Source organism: Salarias fasciatus, chromosome 13 (assembly GCF_902148845.1).
Source record: "Salarias fasciatus chromosome 13, fSalaFa1.1, whole genome shotgun sequence".
NCBI classification, from domain to species: Eukaryota; Metazoa; Chordata; class Actinopteri; order Blenniiformes; family Blenniidae; genus Salarias; species Salarias fasciatus.
In genome coordinates this window covers 11,101,628-11,123,305 of record NC_043757.1, presented here as the reverse complement: position 1 = coordinate 11,123,305, position 21,678 = coordinate 11,101,628, and the positions used below count along the sequence as shown (strand labels likewise).

The 21,678-nt window shown below is 44.2% G+C and overlaps 1 protein-coding gene across 2 annotated transcripts in view; it reads left to right on the top strand.

Annotated features, from left to right (window-relative positions):
- The window catches only part of ate1 (arginyltransferase 1), a 51,742-nt gene extending 34,422 nt beyond the window's left edge, over nucleotides 1-17,320 (top strand). For both annotated transcript variants that reach the window (XM_030106065.1, XM_030106064.1), the window contains exons 11-12: nucleotides 9,588-9,708; nucleotides 16,426-17,320. In XM_030106065.1, coding sequence (XP_029961925.1) covers nucleotides 9,588-9,708; nucleotides 16,426-16,604 — 300 coding nt within the window. In that variant the 3' untranslated portion in view covers nucleotides 16,605-17,320. The remainder of the gene's footprint in view (nucleotides 1-9,587; nucleotides 9,709-16,425) is intronic.
- Nucleotides 17,321-21,678: the final 4,358 nt, after the last annotated feature.

Sequence of the window (21,678 nt, the reverse complement as noted above, 5' to 3'; positions counted from 1 at the left end):
CGGTGTGGGAGAGAGAGAGAGTTTCATGAAGTGGCTCTAACTCTTGTTATTATTGTTCACAGTGAAAGAATGTCTCGCTCTGAGCCCAGGAAACCATTACATTTTCCACAGAGAAGAAGAAAGAAGGAGTGAGTGAAATAAGTAAAAATAGGAGGAAGAGGACAGATGGAGAGAAAAGAGAGGAGTGACAAAATGTGTGCCAAGTGAGAGGAGGAGGTGAGATGAAAAGGATTATTCGTTTCCCGCCGGTACTTCGCTGCCGTTTTTTAAAGAGCCTTTCGCGGGCAGCTGCACCTCCGTTCCCTTTCAGCCCAGCTCCTCCTCGCCCACAAACAACAAACACTGAGAGCCGGTCAGCTCTCCGGCAACAGCCAGCACTGTTCCACCCGGCCACGGCTTTTGAATTCGGAGGACCTGAAATGAATCCATCCAGGTGTCAGCCACTGTGTGCAGCAGTGTGTTCGCAGGCGCCCCATGGAAGAATGTGATTTTGGTGTCAGGCCTCTCAGGCTGCTGTGGTAATGTTTGCCTTAATCAGTGTGTGCCTTTGGGCTTTTCTGTCACCTGCTGCATGAGTTTACTTCTCTTGACATTAATTGGGCCTTAAAAGGTGCCTCCCAACCAGACCTTTGTCTTGGGGCGTTAAATGCTGACATATTTCTTGTTTCGGTTGTGTCCAGTGATTGCGTCAAATGGAGCTGGCGCTAAAAGGAAAACCGTGTTCATTTTTCAGAAACTTTCCAGCATCATTCATAACCTGAGGTCTGTTTGAATGGAGCGATTTCCCCCTGAAACAGCCCCGTCCTCTCCAGGTATGCCCCGGACAGGTTTTGACTTGCTAAAAAGGCTCCGAGCCGCTGCTATCGGCACTCTGTATGCATGTTTTTTCACTCAAGGGGCCCAGTCAGACTCTGTGTTTTGTGTACGCAAGTGACCTTGCATTTTGTGTGTCACTTGTTGAACATCTGGGCAGATTTAGAGTGACAGTGAGTGAATTTGAGGCATCCATAAACGGGAGTGTCCCATGGGGGCCCTCACCCCTTTCACCCATGCTACAGTACGCAGATCCTTTTTTGAGAAGGCTTTCTCCATGAATGCACGGTGTTTTTGAAGTCCCGTTTATTGTTTTTGCACTACTGGCATTGATATTCCTCCAAATGGACAGATTTTTAGGTGTTTTGCTTTCTGCACCATGTAATCTACAAGTCTGGACACAGCCTCCATTTCTCTCTCCTTATTGTTTTAAGTTTTCTTTCAGCAACTGTTCAACAAACCAGCCACCATGCTGGTTGGGATGAGGGATTCATGGAGAAGAGGGATTAGTTTTTCAAAAACCTCCAGCTGATTGCATTCAAGATAAAAACAGAGCGGCTCTTTTTTTCCTCTGCGTTTGCAGTCGTGGGTATCTCATTTCTACAGTTGTCATTTGCATGCTTGGATGCAGTGAGTCATGATAATGCTGGTTGGTGGGGTATAAAGTTTCATTCACCATTGTAGAGAAATGGAGGACCCAAACATTCACACTTATAGTAGCTTTAGCCCTTTTTTTTTTTTTTTGGCCTGTGCTCTTTGCCTGAGATGAAGCCGTTTTGGCTGTGTTTGTAGAGGGTGTTATTCTGCTCAGGCAGTCCCACTACCTTCCAGCACTCCTCATTTTGTAAAGCCCGTGCCTATCAAAATAGGATCAAACCCAGCTAGGCCTATTTTCACTCTCCCTGTGAAATTTATAAGCCAAAGGCCTTTTTCAGCGTTCCAGCGCTCCCCCTCCCCTCCCCCGGTCCTAAATTGGACTCCGTTTTGACAGAAACAGTGTTGTTTGATTTACCTCGACAGGAGACCACCAACAGTGCACCTCTCAGCAGAAACATTTGTTTAAACTTTTTGATAATTTCTCTTCGATGTCCCATCGTGTGCCGCCCGCCCCTTTTCTCTCCTGCCACAGTTGTGTTTTTAACAAATCATTAACAGGTTACAGCACGGTCTGAAGCCGGCCGCTGCTTGGCACCCCCCCTAGGACGAGTGCTGACAGAGCGAGGGACTCGGGGAGCAGAGTTCAAGGGGTCAGGTCAGATGGTTCAGTCTTTCTGCTGGTTTAGGGGGGAGTGTGAAGGTCACCAGGGCAAAAAATGAGAGTTTGGAGATGGTGTCACGCTGAGCAGATCCAGAGCCCTCTAGTTGCCAGCCTGAGGTGTTTGCCTTGCCATTAACTCCATCAGTATTTATTTTCAAAACTTGCCGCGGCTGCACTGCTTTGTCTGAGATGCCTGGTTTCTGCTGGGTGAGAAAATGAGTTCAGATCTTAGATAAGCACTCCTGGTGCTTAAAGTGAGATGCTTTTATAAATGCACTTCAATGCGTAGATTCCGAGCGTGGGTGGAGGTCCGGGGTTTGGTCTTGCTGTTAGAAGTCTGAGGTGGGGTTTTAAGACCAAGATTAGGGGGCGGCGGCTCTTTCTGCAGGGCGGTAAGCTTGCGGTCTGTGTCAGACAGGCATAACAGTTCGCCTGCCCATAAAGACCAGAGGAGATAAAGAGATAAAAGTGCCCAGTCTGTGACTTGATGCCCATAAAAGCGCTGCCATTGGTTCTCAGGGGTCCGTCGAAATGCGATCCTGTAAAAATATTTTCTCCTCATTAACCTGTCATCCGTGGAGCCGTGACACATAGCCAAGAGAGGGAGTGCAGGGACAGAGTGGGGTGGGTGCAAGGAGTGCTGGGGTTTGCTTAGGGGCCCAAAAGGGGAAACTCGCCAACCCGGGTGCTTCATTTGAAGGTCGTCCTGTGGTAATACGTCGAGTAGGGTGAAAAGGCCTTGGCGGGAGCAGAGTGTTTAAACAGCAGCAGTTAGCATAAATCTCCCCAAATGCAGACCCCAGACATGTTCAGGGCAATGATACATAGAACTCAACACAAATACGCCAATGCATATGTACATATTGTCCCAGACTGCGGTGAGAGGATGTCTGTATAGGCCACTATACCGAAACACAGATTGTTTAGACATGTCTTTCATTGTGGCTGTTTGTCCAGCCTGCTCAGTTTTTAGCTGTATTTGTCTAGCTGCGTGTGTGTGTTTCTGTGAGGCGCACTGTTTATGCGTGTCCATCAGCAGTGGAGCCCCCCGGCCTTGCCCCCCTTGTATGGCTAAAATGCATGTGTGTCAACAGTCTTGGGAGAAAGACCGGCTTTATTGTCAGAGCTCGCTGTTTGGGAGAGAGTATAGATGTAGGGATCAGGCCTTGTGTTTATTGGTTTTTGACCAAGACAGGCTGAGTGTGACCCTGGGTCAGAGTGCTGGCCCGGGCCAGAGTAGGTTACGTCTGCCTGCCTCTGGTTCACACTACGCTTCTTTGTATAAGCTTTCAAGAACTGGCCTCTACAGCTTGACAACCATCTGAATGATATACTACAAAGAGACCACAGTTGTGACATTTTGACCATATTTGTCTGTTTGGGTCAAATGTCCTATTTCTCTCTGAGAGTGCATGACCAGTATGGAATCCTTACAAAATGTTCTATTCACTATTATGTTGACCCACGATAGATTGAAAAAAGCAAGCTGTTCTTGTGTTGCATGTTGTTTTTGGATAAGGTATCTTTTCGCTGGAGTCAGACAGAGAAGGGTCTAACGTTAATGACTTCATCCACTCGTGGACCGGCCATACATCACACACTTGGAGCCACTCTGTCCTACATTGAAGTAGGTGTCCAGTTAACCAGGAGATTACTGTTGAAGTCACTTCTGTCTCCTGTATAGATTTCGGCTGCACTGATAGTGTAGACAAGGGGAGCCTCATTTAAACTGCTTTCAGACACACAAGCTCTCGGTGATACCTCAGCAGGGGCAGGGTACGTTGAAGAACTCAGCTGGAGATATGAGCAGGAAATCAGCAGCAGATGTGGGTGTAAAGTATTGCAGATGGAAGCAGGGAAACCATGTTACTAGGACACCAAGTGCACCTCGTGTGTAATGGTCTGGCTACCCTGAAAGAGGATCACTTTGAACTATGACACAGCAAAGCACAGAATGATCTTACCCTCAAGAGTTTCTCTCCATCATACGAGAACGTAATGTGATATGAGCGGATTGCTGCTTTTTAAAATATTCCACACTTCATTGTTTCCAGAGTATGAACATTTTCATGCACTATTTGAATTTTTTTTTTTTTTTTTTGACAAACTGGGAATATGAAAGACACTCCTGGCTGATAGCTGAAGCTGTCTCCCACACGCTAAACATATTTGTCTGCTTCCTAGCCGGACTGATTGGGAAGAAAACAAGCAGGAGGCTAAAGTGGTGTCGTTTTTCACGAGGATTCCTTGGCTGCAGTAAAGCTCTCCATTTATGCACTTGATTAATGGCTTTTCAGATAAATCATAGGCATCAGCCTGGGGCATTGCTGCCTATCTGGAGGTGTGTGAGAACCCACTGAGCCAAGAGAGAGAGTGACAGTTTGTGTGATAGTCGGTAATAAAGTTCCCTCTGACGATGGGGCCCCTGCTATCTGCATGTGCGTAAAGTCTGTGTGGCCTGAAAACAATGAGTGATGCCATGTCACTGTGATAATAGATGTGCGCACTATTGTGTAAGTGCGTGTCGAGCCCTGCGGAGATGTGTGTTTATTTAGTTTAGATGATTGAGGCTGTGTAATTGTTTACGCTGGGCCAGCTTGTTATTCAAATAAGGTTGAGTAATTTTCCTCTCTGCCTTGTTAAAGTTCAGTTCATTGGGAAACCGGCGCTGTCGTGGATTGCTTTCCTATAAACACTGACCTCTGCAGATTCATTAACACACACCGCAAAATAACTGATTAAAAACACAGGGAGCCTTCTGACACTTGTAAATGTACAGTTTCCATCGTGAAAGGTCCTGTCCCATTGAACGCCGCAGCTGGAGGCAGATCCTAATGTCTCCTCTCGTCTGTTTCTGGTATTTCTGTCCTCCCGAGTCCCACTTCATCCCCATCTTCCAGCATCCTCAAAGAGATTTTAGTGGCATCCTTCCTGGCAATCCATGTCACAGTGACATAAGATGCCATCACCTGTCTGACCGTCAGAACATTGTCTTTGTATGAGCCACCGATCATACGTCTGCGCTCGCACCTCGTCGTCTCACCACTGAATCCCTCAGTCACTTCCCAGTGGCCCCTTTGGACCACTTGCTGAACTAATCGCCACTCAGGTTCATGAGTTTGCGGAAATAGACCATTTCACCTCCAGCTATTAGACTTGGCTGTTCCACTCCGTAGCGAGTCTCATCTCTCAAGAATTGGAAGTTTCAGGAACCCATTACTGCATTCTCTGCAGCCATAAGTAACTGTTAGATAGAGGGATGGATAGTGTGAGCGAGCTGACGCACAGTGCTGAAAACCGGCCAAGGAAGCTGCTGGATGGATGTGAGTTCCAGAGCTTTCAGGCCAACTCAGGGAAGAAGAAAAAAGAGTGAAGATAAAGAAAATCAGTGGTGAACTCAATCTTTGCGTTGGGTTAATAAAGCAAGGATACTGATAAAGAATTGGCTAACCAAGAGTTCTTTCTCCCCTTTTTCCTTCATTTCTCACTCCTCTGTCCAGACCACTAATAGCTGTGTTTGCTCATACTCATCATCCTTTCTCCTTTTCAGGGGGAGGGTTGAGGAATTGTTCCTGTTCCATGACCAGACTGGGTTTCATTTTGGTTAGATAGGCCTGTCCCTCTGGAGCTTGCAAGACTGGATAAATCATTATAAATTGTAAACACTAATGGAACTTCTGCGTGGCACTTTTTACATGATTGAGAATAATGCTTCAGTAATGATGTTTTGAAATCAGGAGCCCTGGATGAGTTTACTAGAGGTTCATTGAGGCTGACAGTTGTTGCTTTGTTAATGAAAACAGTAGTCAAGCTGCGGAGGCGCTGCTCCCTGACTCAGCTGTTAGCTTTAGCATGAGACAAAGTTCTTAAAACACTTTCTCTTTCTCTTAATTCCCGTTGAAGGAGTGCAGAATTATTCCTGCTATCTGTGGCTTCCTCTCATTTTTATTAGTTCATCTTAGCTGTTCAGTTACTGCTTTTCTCCCTTGACAGTGATTCTACAGAGAAAAACCCAACAATTCCACTGAAACCAGCACACGTGACGGTAGAATGGAAAAACTCACTTTTAACAGGAAGAAACCTTTGCAGAACCAGAGTCAGAGGTGGGAAACCTTTCTGACTTACTGCTGTAACTTCAGCTGAATGTAAGGAATGAGTCCGTCATTAAACTTAATCACACATTCTGACAGCTTTGCCGATGTGTTACTGCAACTTGATATGTGCAGATTAAGACGTCCTATTTGAGTGACACAATTAAAAGTGAGGCCAGAGTAGTTCTCCATGTAGTTACATTTATTTTCAGGAAGATAACTTCAGTACTTTTCAAAAAAGTAAATAAAAAATAGTTTTAAGTTCACAATACTCTACAGATACATGCTTCCACAAGGTGCAGACACAATCTTACAGCTGCTTTTATTCCCTGAATAAAAGCTTATCCATCAATCTGTCCTTACATGTTTTATGCCTTTTCTTCCATGTGGTTTCCCTTTTCCCCTTTTCTTTGTATTCACGCACAGGTCAGGTACTGTGTCAGGATGCAGAGGCGTGTAGTGTTTTTCTGTGTTTCCACGTCTGGGCAGGTGTGTGTTGTGCATATTGAGTCGGAGCGGTGTTGAAGGAGTCTATAGAGGTGAGGCAGAGTGTGAGAGTGTCAAGCTCGCTGTGCTGACAGTTGTAGAAGGCTGCAAGTTGTTGAGACATGGAGAGCATCCAGTGTGTGTGTGTGTGTGTGTGTGTGTGTGTGTGTGTGTCCATTGCATGTACAGATGCATGGCATTCCACCACCATCCATCTGTTAGCAGATGCACTTAAAGCATGTTCGCCTCTCATGCTTCATTCTGAATTCTTTCTTGATTCCTTATATGGTTTTGACTGGTGTTTACTCCATACGTTTAGCATGAACTTATGAATTTATTTACACATTTTGCCCCTTTTTTTTTTTTTTACCATTGTTGTTAGGATCTAGAGAGAAGTTCTGACTTTATCGTATAAATTCAATCTTTCTTTTTTTTTCTTTTTCCGAAGTCGTAGAGCAGCCTTGATCACTGGCGTAGTGTTCAATACTGCATGTGAGAACAGGCAGCATATTTTCCATATAGGCCCACAAACAGACGGTCGTGGTCAAAGTGCTTGTGTAACAGTGTTTTCTGTAGATGGTATTTCCTTTGTGTTGCTTAATTTGTGTTCATAATGACAAGTGTGTTTTTCTAAGTTTAATTATCCCAAACTTTTTGACCTTGGTTGTGTTTAAAGGTTTCCATGAAACGTTGGAGTCTTTGTCCTACAGTTTGCCATCATGTAAACTAAAAATATTGCTGTGTGTGTGTGTGTGTGTGTGTGTGTGTGTGTGTGTGTGTGTGCGTTGTGGCAGTGTAGCAGGCGCCCGCTTGTTTACAGAGCTTCCTCAGCACTTTGTATTTGTTTGGAGCCATGTGATAGAACACAGGTCCTTGATAATGGAGTCTCCATCCCCCATCTGCACCTCCTCCGCCTCCTTCCTATTGATTCAACCCCGTTCTCTATTTTTTCTTTCTATATGTAGCAGCTGTTTTTGTTCAGCTTGGTTTACTTTCCATCCAAAATGTTAGGTCAAATACGGACTTGTACCAATTTCGCAAGCACACATTACAGTATGCCGGTGTGTTTACGTTTCGTGCTCAACACTGCGGACGGCGTAACACTTCTGACACAGAGGGACACAAAGCTCAAACAAAGACCCTTCAGAGAGGGGAGTCGGTTCCAGCTCGCAGCCGCTGTCCTGACCCCGGGGTCAGTTTACAACTTGTCAGACCTTTAACTCTGAAGGTTCAGGCCAGTGAAGTGTCAAACTGGTGCAAGGGGAACTGCAACAAATTATCAAAGCAATGTGTTCGGTCAGTTAATCAGTAACTTTTTCAAAAGTCATTATTTCTTAAAAAAAAAAAAAACTCCTCCTGTTTACACCATATTTATTTGAAATAGCACATTAAGCTTTTCAAACTTTTCAAAAATCTTCTGGTTTCCTTTATTTCCTTAATGATCCTGCCACAGAGATGAGTTTAATTTGTTGCACTTGACACCATCTTAATGCTCATATAACGAAATCTGGCATAAATTTATGTCAGCTGAAGACTGAACGTTCTCCTCAAGCTGTTTTGGTCAGTAACATTGTAGTGGTTGATGCATCTGAAAAAAATGTGTATGTTATTGGAAAGCTAATAGTTTTGTCATTTTAACATGAACGCTATAATGCTCCTTGAATTTTTAAAATTTTAATTGTGATCCTTACACTTTGGTCCATAAATATTTGGAACGAGACAGAGTTTTTCTAATTTTGTTCTGTAAAGTGCTATAATACATTTTTTATGAAATTATTCAGATGCAGTTGGAGTGCAGACTTTCAACTTTATTTTAGTGGGTTGAACAAAAAAGAAATACTTAAAGATTTCGGGAACAAAAGTGATTTTTTTTTTTTTTTGACACAATCCCCTCATTTCAGGAGCTCAAATGTATTTCTAATAACTTATTGAAAACATTTTGCTGTCACTGATTGCCCAAGCTCTTGAACTCATGAACATCACCACAAACTGGGTTTCCGCTATTTTTCCTCCTTCACTGTTTCTTTGTTCGCCTTTCTGACCCAGATTGGTTGAGATCAGATGACTGACTCAACCATTCAAGATTATTCCACTTCTTTGTTTTAATAAACTTCTGACTTGCTTTGGTTGTTTGTTTTGGGTCATTGGGTCAATCAGCTTGTCTGCATATTGCTGAATTAGAACAGTGCGTCTCTGAAGTCCTCAGAATTCATTTGACTGCTTCTGGACCTGCGTCCTGTCGTCAGTAAACACTGGTGCCACGCACGCCCAAACCATGTCACTGCCCTCATCATGTTTTACTGATGATGTGGTTTGCTTTGGATCTTGACGCCTCCTTCATACTCTTTTCTATTTCTCTTTCTATTTTTAGGGCTTATGAGTGGTTTGCAGTCTATATTTACCTTCGCGCTGTTTTCTCTTTATGGTAGATAATGATACACCTACCTGCTGGAGAGTGGTTTTCACTTGGTTAGCTGTTTTGAAGAGTTTTCTCTACACTACTGAAACGACTCTGCAAACATCCCCCACTGTTGTCTTCTGTGGTTGTCCAGATCTTTTTGCATTACTGACTTCACCAGGGCTTTCTTTCTTTCTCAGGATGTACCAAATGTACTTTTTCTGACTGCCTTTCTTATTTACTTTGTTTCAATGTGTTTCTTTTCTTTCTTTGTAAACCACTGTGAATTGCTTTGTCTGAAATGTGACAAAATTGACACGGAATGCTTTTGAGACACTGTATTTCTGTGCAAAAAAGAGAAAAAAAAAAGTTTCTCACGCACGTGAGATTCTATGTCACGCTTATGGAAATATCTCGTGAGCATGACAAAGGTTTATCGTGCTCTGGATTAAAAGTCTGTTCAAAAGACGGTCTCATTTTATGCATAATGACCCCTTGTACTGTTGAATAAATGTAACTTGTGTCTTTCGTTGGTTTTTAGGGACAGTACCGGCCTTCAGACCTCCTGTGCCCGGAAACCTACGTCTGGGTACCTATAGAGCGATGCACACCAAAGCTGGACAACTCCCGGTATGCTCGCCTCAACCAGGACGCCGATGCAGGTAAAGTTACACCACACTCCAGCTCTAATGTCACAAACTGTCTAAAACTGGAGGAAACACTATATTTCCCCATATGGTTGCATATATTTCTAACATCACTGACATGAAATGGCCTTGGGTTTTTCCTGTTCTTTCTGAGAGCTTTGCTGGATGAACCCACGAACCTCGAGTTAACGTCCGATCCGGTTTCACTCTGAAGGCGTATTGAAAGCTGCGGGTTTGTCTTCAAAGTACTGTGCAGACACCAAACTGGGGGTAAAAACAGGGGCCCCCCCAACTCTGATCACATTCTTTTTCTCTCCACATCCTTTATCACGGTCACGGCTGAGCCAGCGCTGTCTTGCGGCGGACCCCTGTCATTATTCAATGAATAGTGATATTGGTGGTAATAAACCACACGCAGAAGGTAGACAGGCAGACGTCCATGTCTGGGTTGTGTTTAATAAGTTACCCAGAAAGGAGACTTTTCTGAATTTTTTTTTTTTTTCTCTGCTGGTTAGATTTGTAACTAGATTGGTCGATAACTGAAGAGTCTGTCACATTTCACCAGGACTGATCCACTTCTTTCCACGATACTGCTGTGCTGTCGAATCTTAAAATAAACAGATTCCATGTAAGCAATATTCAATAAATTACTGCGAGAGGTGGCTGAACGTCACTGGTGTCTGTCGACACCGTACGAATGTTGCGCACCTGCATTCGATGTCGCAATAGCTTGTAACCTGAGTGTATGGAGGCCAGCCGTCTCCTGTTTACAGTTCCTCATCACTTTGCGTCACCAGGCAGGAAAAGAGGCGAGATGAGAGAGAACAACATTGTGATTGTTACAGGAAGTAATGGCAGATTGGATGGAGGGGGGAAAAAAAAAAAAAAAAAACCCTTGCAGCTCATATGTGATAAAAATGTTTTTAGGCTGTAAGAGGGGAGAGGGAGCGAGGCTTGTGGCTGTGTGCTGGCACGAGAAGAGAGAGGAGCGTAATAAAATGGAAGATAGATTGATGGAGAGGGAGGAGGAGGAAGAATGGGGGTGTATGAAGGCGCATAGACAGAAGCACGTCTGTTGCGGTGAAGTCATGCTTTGACTTGGTGCCATGTACAGGTGAAAAATGACACAATTGATGAAGGGAGTAAGTGTTCTCTGGCACACGCCTTTGTCCTCTGTACCCGCATGAAAGAAATATGGTTTTGACATTAATCTCTGATTCGCTCGCTGGACTTCTCGGTTCAAGTGGCAGTGAAATGATCAAACCTGGGAGAAATAAAGGGCATTTACAGCTCTGCCATAAACAGCCTAACCACTGGTACATTTCTCCTTTTTTTTTTTTTGTCAGTTTTTGCCTCAAATTCCTGAGTAGGCACACGTTTCCCAGGACAAAATGGAGGTCTCAGAGCTGGAAGTTTTCGCTCTTGGCCGCCGTACGTTTGTGTGCCTGTGGTTCTTGTGGTGCCTCGGTTCCTGTGTGGACTGTTGGTCTTGGACGGTGCCGGGCATGACTTCAGGACCGAGCCGTCCAAATGCCGTGTCATTACATTTCAGCTCTCGCTGACTGGAGGTTCAGCTCTCGGGCCTGGTGCCGGGCTGTACGGCTGAACCGCGGCTGTCAGGCTAACGGCGGTCCTGAGGTTTCGGAATAACCCCAGCCGTCAGCTCGCCGCCGGTCGTCGTGCGCTGTGTTGCTTCCAGTTTGGAGAATCGTACACAGCTTTGGTGGCCCAGTCGTATTTGGCCACATATGACATGTATTTGGCACAAATATCACCATGTTGCAAATAAGCTGAAATTGCTGGGGAAGTCCTGTTTGTATGGAGCACTGTAGGAATCTCCTGTGGGTCCTTTCAGAAGTCATATTGTCTTTTTTAGCACAGGCCTGAAATGTGACACATTTCTTATTTTTCTGATCCGATTGCTTTCTGTGCTTAATGAAGGCCTAAAATTCAAACTGCCTGTGCCACGGATCACGGCGAGCCAGTGTGTCGTGTGCATGTTTACACTGCGAGGGCGAGCAGGTTACAGAGCCGTCCTAATGAGGTGTGTAAAGACAGCTAATCTAAAGTTTACACAGCTCCCTCCACAGCAGACTCACTGTCTGACGCTGACACATTAAGAGCCCTCGGGGCTTCGCTGTGGCCTCCTTTCAAATGAACGCTGTGCTTTTTGACACCTACAGCGCGTCCTGCTCATACTGTATCTCTTGTCCTTCTCTCACACACACACACACACACACACACACACACAATCAGTGCTTGGCAGATAGAGAAGTGGAGGCAATGGCCGCGCAGCACTGTAAATATTTGCAAAAATGTGTGATCTTCATCATCACCTCATGTACTGTTGAGTGCGTCTGGCAGGCGCCAAACCAGATGCACTAAAATACATGCTAATTAGGGCTGCTGGCTTCTTACTGTCTGGGTCTATGTTGCATTACTGTGCCCTGATCTCTACCAGACTTTCTGCTCCTCGTGTGAGATTGATCGCACAGCATTTCTTTCTCTTTTTTTTTTTTTTTTTACTTACGATGTGAGGCGTAGTTTCTTTTAATCCCACCAGATGTCATTTCTTTTTTACTGCCTTCATTTCAATAACAATATTCATGATAATACGCTTCATGATAGGAGGGTTTCTCTTGCAGCTTTCTTCACGGTGGAGGTCAAACTTCATGGTCAGCTACAGAGAGATTTAGGGATCCGCCTTGAGGTGCAAACACAAGGGCTTGAACCCGGGCCCTTCAGTCCAAAAGCAGCCTTCTCATGCACTACAACGCCATTTTGGCCTTTCTCTTTTCAAACGTGAGTCCATTCTGCATTCGCAACATTGGGTCATAGGAAGTGGTCATAACCCGGTGGCCTACCTTTGACCAGCATCCGGTGTTAAGCAAGTGTTCCAAAAGTTTGAGGAGGACAGGAAGCGAGAGAGGAGCGTGGCGAGGTGTCAGGGCCCGCAGCCTCAGCCCTGACCCTCTCACTCCCCCAGCCGGCCCTCACCACTCCTCTTCCCCTGACCCCTGAACCCCGAGGCGAAGGAGCCGTGACCTGGGAGCACCCTGTCACTGAACGTCCGGTGGGCCTGATGGGGACGGGGTCTGGAGCTGCTCACAGCGAGAAAGAGGCCACGCTGGAGTCCTGTGTTGAGGAGAAAAAGGAAAGCTGTTTATGCGAGAAGCGGATGTTTGGATGGCTCACAGCGAGAGAGAAAAATGGGCCTTCTGCTCAGCGTCTCTGCTGCAGTTCATAAAGCATCGGCCCGCTTCACGCTGCTCTCCCTTTTGTCTTGCAAAATGTCCTTAATATCTTGGCGAGGCGGCAGTGTTGGACGAGTTTAACTCAGCATAACTGTTGCATAAGTGGCCTGTCACCCTGATGAAGAACATAAGCAGATGCACAGTGCCTGGCCTCAAGCACACTTGAAGTGAGGAAACATCAAATGTTTAAATATTATCGCTTTCATCCCTTCAGCACGCATTAATTCTTCATGCACCAAAACGTTGCTCATGTACAAGTTGCGTAACGTGTTTACTGCTTTTAAGAATCTATTTCCCCACACGGCGAGGCTTGACATACTGCTGATTTTCTTCATTTAAAAGTTAGCATCAACCATTTTTCAATTACATGAGTCAGCAGTTTTTTGAGAAGGGGGGGGAAACACAGTGGTTAGGGCAATGCCAAGCTGGGAAATGAGGCTAATAAATAAAACATGATTCCACATTGTGGAATCAAATTTGCAGCTGAAGTATGAAAATATCTTCGTGGCGAGGAGGAGGGTGGGGCAGTGGTTTTTCAGAAGCCTGGGGGCTTTATGTTGATGCCCGGCTCTCTTCTTTCCCTTGGCTAGCTCTCCAGATAGTGCCTGTGCAAATTAGATGCTGTGATGGTGTGTAGCTATTGAGATGTGTGCTAAAGCGCAACTGGAAGCATGCAAGGTTACTAAGTGGGAAAATCCCATTTCCCAGTTGGAATCCTTTACATCACCTCAGAAAACGGTCAATAAATCAACCTCATGAAAATCTGCAGATGCAAGACAAACAATAACGTCTAGAGTTATGTATTACACACACACACACACACACACACACACACACACACAGGGAGGTTCATTGTCTTGTTCGAGGACACTGACATATGGGCGATCGACCCTGCAAACATGAAAGACAACCCCCTCTACCAACATGTGCCTCATCAGAAAAAAAAGATCTGTGTTTGTGAGCATGCATTTATATTTCTGTCTCATATTGTTTCCCCAATTGTTGATATTTTCAGTCTGAACTTGGCAGCGCTATAGCAAATACTTTGGGGAAATAAACAGTAATAAGTGGGCTCACATCATTGCAACCACCTGAGTGCCCAGCTGGGAGCCACATGAGTGCTGGTGGGGGGTGGGGGGTGGTGGGGTGGTGAGACGCTCCGTTAATACCACGTCTCACTTGTTCCTGTTTGATGTGTCACTATGGGCCTGGCGAGCGGTTCATTCAAACTGCCTGGGCCTCGTCTCTGACAGACCACAAGCTCTGAAATCAAAAAACTCAAGCTGAGTTTCAGCCATCTGTAGATCGCTTCAACTTTTTTTTTTTTTAATTACTCATTATGATTTTTCGTATCTGTACAACATCTTAATTTTTCAGCCACATGTTCAAAGTTGCTTTAGTTTCATCTTCTGTGCTCCATTTCTGGATTGACAGTTATTGAGTTTACTCTCTCATTGCAGTCTGAAATGAAGGCATTGAACAAATAAACAATTTGAGCTAAAATAAAAATCATGGAATCAGTTTATAAACAGAAACACATTTGAAACTTCTGACTCATCAAAGTAGCCACTGTTGGCAGATATAACAGCTGCACACACTCGTGGCTTTTCTTCTAAATTGGCAGTTCAGTATTTTTCAGAAAGTTTTTTCCAACTCATCTGCAGAAGTTCACATCAATGTGTGGCACTTGTTTTGTTTTCACTCTTCTGTCCAGTTCATCACAAACCAGCTGGATGGAGACTGAGCTGGCCACTCCGTGTTTTCAAGTTTATGATTTCAGTCTTTTTTACTAATCTAGTTCTGGCATAGCTTGAACTTACATTTTGGGTCATTTTCTTGCTGTCGGATGAACTCCTGACCAACTGAGCTCATACTGGAGGATATTATGTGGCACTGCAGAATGCCGTGGTCACTGTTTTGGTTCAGTTACAAAACAATTGAATAGAAGACAGTACAAAGGGAAGAAGTAACCTACTATAAAAGTGTCCTTTAAAATGTAGCAGGGCGTCTTGGAGTTGATTCAAAGTCGATTTTCAACCTGGAAAGGTCAAACTAACTGACCTTAACGATACCTGCCTGGACCAGAACCCCACCTTCACCTCGCTGGCAGATCGAACCAATCCAAACACAGACTTTTTTATTTGTGTCTTTCTTTCCTCAGTGTGTTTCTAGTGACCCTGTTTGCTTTTTGTGGTAAAACGTTTGATAATTCTGTGATCATGACTCAGTATCTTTGTGATTTCAAGTATGCTGCATCCCTCTCAAAGGTTTAGCCCATTTTCCCTGAGGAAAAGAATGTGCCTAATAATCCTGCACACCTCGGTAGAGGGTGTTGATCCCTCCCTCATTACACAAACACACATCACCTGCTGTGCTCAAATGCAATAAACCGTCAGATTTTTTAAAGCTTTTGAGTTGGAAAATATGCATGAAAATGGTATGCTCAAAATACTGTGTGAAGAATTTCAATCAGTTCTTCTGTTCTGAAGGACAAAAGAAAGTTTATAGTCATCGTAATTCCTTTAATACAATCAACTTTTTCCGTTTCTGCCACCTCTGCTTTAAACAGGCCTGTGTGAAAGAATAAAGTATTGTATGTGAAGCATGCAGAAGAGGTAGTTTTCGGAAGACAGGGTGTAAATTGTGAAGTTTTAGGCTTTTTTTGCTGCTGATGAATTGGTGGAATAATTGGAGAATGAGTCAAAGTGATGACTTAAAGCATTGATTAGAGCAGCTTCAGTCTGGATGTCGCACATCGGAGAGAGACTGATATCACAAAGTTTAATACGGAATTGGTGTTATAGTGTTACGCTCATGAAGACCAGACCTGACTGTAGAGTTTATTGATCATGGACATTTGTGTTTGATTATATTCAAGATAGACATAAAAAATTAAGTTGGAGTGAAAGAGCCAAAATCATGTATGCCTGTCTTTCTTCTGACCACAGTCACAGGATAGTGGACCTGGCTGGCCCTGCTGGGCTCCCTCCTGCACGTCCTCTTGGAGGAGACATGGTCAGCTTGGCTCAGCTGCTGCTGAAACACCAGATTTTAGCATCAGCGAGGGTCAAAAGCATTTATCCTTCTTTCCATCTGACTCTCCAGAGGAGCAATTTCTGCTCTGGACAGACAGTTTGAGATTAGCTGAGATTGTTCTTACTGGTCTGATGGGAGCTGGCACTGTTCGAGACCAGACCTAATGAGATGCTGGGTTTGGCGGGGCAGCAGGGCCCCCGTAAACAAGACCATCAGACCAGCCCGCTCACGCACCGCCGTGACTCCGTGTTCGAGGCGTAGGGGTGTAACTTCTTAAGGCTTTTCTGCTCCTCCAGCAGCTTCTCGGAATAATGACACATCCCTGCCAAGCCTTCTCCGAGGGTAAACAACAAGAGGGAGGGAAAATCAGGACAATGTTTATTGTGCTTGTTGCGGTCGTGTTTTTTTTTTTTTTTTTCCTCACATGCCTGTTTTGGTCTAGGAGATGCCCGGGTGCTGAAGGATGTGGGCCGAGCGCTGGTGCTGTACAGACGGACCGTCATGCCCTACGCGGCCTACTCACGCAAACGGAGGGGCTCCAGCGACGAGTCGGAGGTGCAGCAGTACGCCGGCCTGGTCGGCCAGGACTGTGCCGAGAGGATCCTGCTGTACCGTTCCTAAACCCGACGCCTCTCACCATTGTACTATTTTTAAAATACAGGTGAATACACATTACCCAGCGATGTCTGTCAGTTGTGTTTATATGTGTTATGTGTGTGTCTATGAAAAGTGCTTTCTGCTGCCTCTTCCTTGTAGTTTCACCATGCTGACCTCAACACATGCTGGAAGGATGCAGTAGCAAATCACTATTGACTGTATGTCTGTATGTCTGTATGCACTCTCTCACCCGTCGGCCTCTTTCGCATTTGTTTTATGAGTTAAGATGTATGATTGATTGAATCTCGCAGCACAGAACCAGTGCCCTCAAAATTCTCATACCATACATCCATTGCTTTGATTGCAAGGCACCAGTCTTAAACTTGTAGGCTTCAGCAGTGATGCAAGAGTTTGTAGTTCTACACAGATGATGGCTCCTCTTTAAAAAGACACGGGTTTGAAGTTTCTCTGCATTTCCACTTGAAAAGCATGCTCTTTTCTGAATATCCACACATTTTAAAGCATCTTTATTTCTTCATATCCAAAGCTTGAATTGGACCCATGCTACACTACGACATTGTGAAGATCTATTTGGTTGAGTTTTTTGTGGAGAGAAGAAACCACTTTTTTTTTCCAATGTTTTTGTTTGATGTATTTATAGTCTGTGTTTTTCTTTCATTATTGATTCTGTTATATATATTTTTTTTGGTTTGACCAAATAAAGAGGTTGTATAGTCTCACTTTTTGGTGTTGATGGCTTTTCTATGCATGATAATGTGTCAAGACAGTGAAAATGGTGTAAATGGTCACACACAGTAATGACTACAATGACTTCTGGATGCAAATGGAGGGTCGACTGCATCCCAGATCACAGCCAGAGAGGGACTTCACTCAACTCCTGCTCACTGGCAGAATCCTGAATACCGAATCAGCAATAACAACCAGACTCCTAGCCTAATATTGATCATAGGAGTAGCGAACAGGGACCTAGAACTGACCCCTCGGGGACCCCACGGGTCAGATCGGCCACTGAGGAAGAAAACTGCCCCAACTGCACACAGAAGGATCTGTCAGCAGTCAGTCCAAAGCGGTGCCTTTAATGCTGAGACCCGAGGGTGTGGCAGTAGGAAAGAGTGATCCACTGCGTGAGACGCCTCAGTCAGGTCGAAGAATTAAAAAGGCACAATTACCAGAATCAAGGTTTAAAAGAAAATCATTAAAAACTTTGAAAAGAGCAGTTTCATTGCTGTGAAGAAGCTTAAAACCAAAATGAAACAATTCACCACCATCAGCCCTTTTTAAAAAAATGCCAGTGTCTTGAGATGATGGACTCAGCAGCCTCTCAACAGAGGCAGAATAAACCTGGACAGCTCACTGCTCTGTCACAAACCAGTCAAAAGGCACACTTGGACATGCAAACTCCTCGTGAAGTGAAAGTGTTGACCACGAAATCACTGTGTGAACTGAGCTTTAAAAAACATGGCAGTTCATTGAGTTTTTGACCAACAAATTAAATAAACCCAGTTTGGAAAAAGTTCATCTTTTGTTCAGTATTCTTTATTTCAGCTTTAACTTTAAAGATCTAATGAGAAAAAGTATAATTTAAAGCTAAAGTTTAGTTATTTCAGAGTACCTTTATTAGAATGTTTTGCTGGTTTTGTGCGACCCTATTTACATATGTGTTTTCATGGTAATGTGACTGTGTTGCTGATTGTCAAAGAATGCAGAAACAGTGAATAATAAAAAGCCAACCTAATATATTTGTTAAAACTCCAAATTCTTAGTTGATTTTTTTAATTATTTCACTCAAAGTGTCTGTTGGTAAATGCCAGAGTCTGTGAAATGTATGAATGTAATGAAATGAGGTTGCTCATAAGCCACAGGGCACTTACAGTTCGCATTAATGATAACAACTGTAGTTGTATTTTGTGAGGCTGAAATCATTGTGCACCTTTTCCCCTGGTGCACCGTGTTGCTGGAGTTGTCGACGTTGTGAACAACAGTGGTGCTTGTTTTGCATACTATCTTAGTGAGCATCACTTTCTGATTTGCATCATTGTGCAGACTCATTTAAATTCTTGGTAAATAACCACTCTGGAGTCACGTTTTCAGATTTTGTGTGTTAATTCTAATGCTGTTGATTTCTGCGTGCACATGCTACAGACTGCCTGTTCGCTCAGTTAAGATCAGACCAGGTTATTAATTTGAAAAGAGTGTTTTGTTTGCTATTTTCAACAATAATCAAGCTACAGTCAGTTCAAAAATACCCTCAGTTGTGACCACTTAAAACAGTTTTTTTTCTTTATTACTGTATTTTCTTGAGCTCTTCTTCAATTTTCATTGATCTACTTTTAGTTTCAGCTTGAGTCCAAGTCAGCCAGAAGTATCATCTTTGGCCTGATAATCACTGAATCGCTGCAGCTCATTCGTCTCACGTTCTCTTTCAATATTTTTTATTTTTGTTACAACGACTGTAGCGGCTGAGGAAATATTCATGAAAGGATTTCCATTTTTAAACTAATTTTTATCCAAAGCTGTAAGGTTTTTAAAAACCGATTGATATCTGTGTGATCAGATCTGTGTCCAATAGATTTTTACATGTGTTCTCTGTCAAGATTTCTATCAGTAAATCTTTCAAAGGTGTTTTTTTTAAAAGCTTTAACATGTTTGCCAACAGTAGTTTATTGGGCTCATAGTGGCTGCTGGGTGATAGTTCTTCACTGACTAGTTCACCTTTACAAGATCAGCTTTCTTACCTGTACTTTTGAAAACTCCAACAACTCAAATATGACTTTATTGTAAACAAACATCAAGATTCTCGTCATAAGTTGAAAGTCTGTTAAGTCAGATTCGGAGAGAAAAGAAACATGGTTATGAAAATAAGATGATGTATTTGTGAGGTGGGGAGCCAGGTTGTGTGCTGCGTCTATCACCCAGCTGGGAGGCCACTTTGTGCTCCTGAGCGACTGCAGAGCCTCTCAATCATGCAGCTAACCGAGCAATAAGTGTATCCACAGACTGGTTAAGTGTAAGCTTGACCTTGTGCTCGTGCAGAAGCTCGACTCTCCGGTGCGACCCGACCTGTCTGTCTGCACCCTGTCTCCAGAAAACACTGTGCAGAGTCGGGGTCTCTCTCTCGCTCAAACTCAACCTGGGCTCATAAGCAGCCGGTATCCTCGTGAAAAAAAAAATCAGGACTGACAGGCTAATTCTCCAAAAAGGGAACACCGACGCTGGCCGGGCGCCATGTTGGATTCACTGTTTCTCTCCCACATTAGGCATGCTTTCCTTTGGACTTAATGTGCGTGCACACGCACGCACACGCGCACTCTTGGCACTGTCACACATGCTTAGTCTTGGTGGACACCACACACAAGGACGTGCGCCAGTGCTGCGGTGGACGTTTTCTATCAAAACAAGTGACCATAGCCGGTCAGCTGCTTTATGAGTCCATAATGCTGGAAAAACGCTGCTCTGCTGCCTGCGAGCTTCACTCTTTTACATATATGTGTGTCTATGTATGTAGAAAGGCCTCTGCCCATAACTCTTGTTAAGTATGAGGTCTGCACCGACCACACTCTGCTGCTGAAATATTGCTCAACCAAATCTCAGGATTTACGGAATATGAGGAACCCGGGGAGAGGGCTTTATCTTCATGTCCCAGAAATGGTTTGAATACTTTCCTCGGTTTATTTTAGACTCTGCTGGAGACAGACGGCTTGAGTTTGTCTTACAGAGCTATGAATGGAGACTCCAACAAGATAATGTTTCAACAAAAGAACGCTTTCAAGAGGAGTCAATTCCACAGATAGTAGAATAAAACTTCTGCTTTTCTGAGGAGTTTTTCTAAACATCTGTAAGCTAAAAGGGATGGGAGGTTGGTTAGGTTGAAGATGTTAAAATAAAAAGAGAGCAGCTGATTCTTATAACAAATGAAAGTCTCTCACTAATTGTGAATCCTTTGGTGCCTTTAACATGTTCTAAAAACAATAGTTTCTTCCTTCTCTCATGTATGTAGGGTGCTTACAAGACGCTTTGAAAGTGTCAGCATGAAATTATAGGCAATCAGTCTGAATATGAGGGAAAAAAAGCCTCCATCCCTGATGTTTTTCTATTTTCCAAGTGTCAAATCCAAGCCTGCATGTGGGATCATGTCAGAGAAATATGGAATAATATCCCTCAGCTGTTTGCGTAAATGCCCCTCAGTGTTACATGCCGGCCGCGCATGTAACCATTATTTGCTTTTGTGGTAAATAAGAGGGAAAATGTGTTTAGTGAAAGAGCGGATTTGCAGATTTTTATCTTGCAGTCTTCATTTTTCCTTACGGCAGGGACACAGATGCTGCCAGAGGATGGAGCTGAAGCGTGTCTGACATCCACCAGCATCCCCTGATGGCATCTGCAGCGTGGATGACTAAAGCAGGACTATCTGAAAGAGCCATTACACCGCGCCGTCTTCCTGTTTGTGAATGCAAAAGTATCTGTAAGCAGTGAACTGTTTGATCTCTCTCTCTCTCTTTTTCGGTCCTTCTGTGAGCTAATCTTTCAATGCTGCACGCAACCTTTGTTACGTGCGCTCGGGAACAGAATGTAAACACCGCCTCAGCCCACAGTAAATCGTATGTGCGCATTGCTGTTTACTCTTGTGGCCCCTTTGGTGCGTGGGCTGTTTGCTTGGATTGGCTTCCCATGAAGACAGTGTGAATTTACATGTTTGTTTTTCTATATTCTCCCATGCTGGCTCCAGTGTCCACCACTGCACACACACATATATATATATATATATGTGTGTGTCTATATGTCTTCTGCTTGTCCCATTGTGATGCAGACGTGTCGCACAGACGCATGTTTGTACTGGCACCCACGCCAGGCCCCCCAGACCAGCGGAAGCTCCCAGGCCAGAGGAAGTGCCGGGCGCCTTTGTTGAGCGAGCCCCCTCCAGGATTAAGCGTATCACAGCCTAAATGCAGGCCCTTTCTCCTGGGGATTATCTGAAGGCCAGGGGGGCGCCCACTCCCACTGGGGCCCTGTCACCCAAATTCAACACACTGTCACCGGACCGCTCCCAAGCCCACTCGCTAGGATACAGGCCATGAGG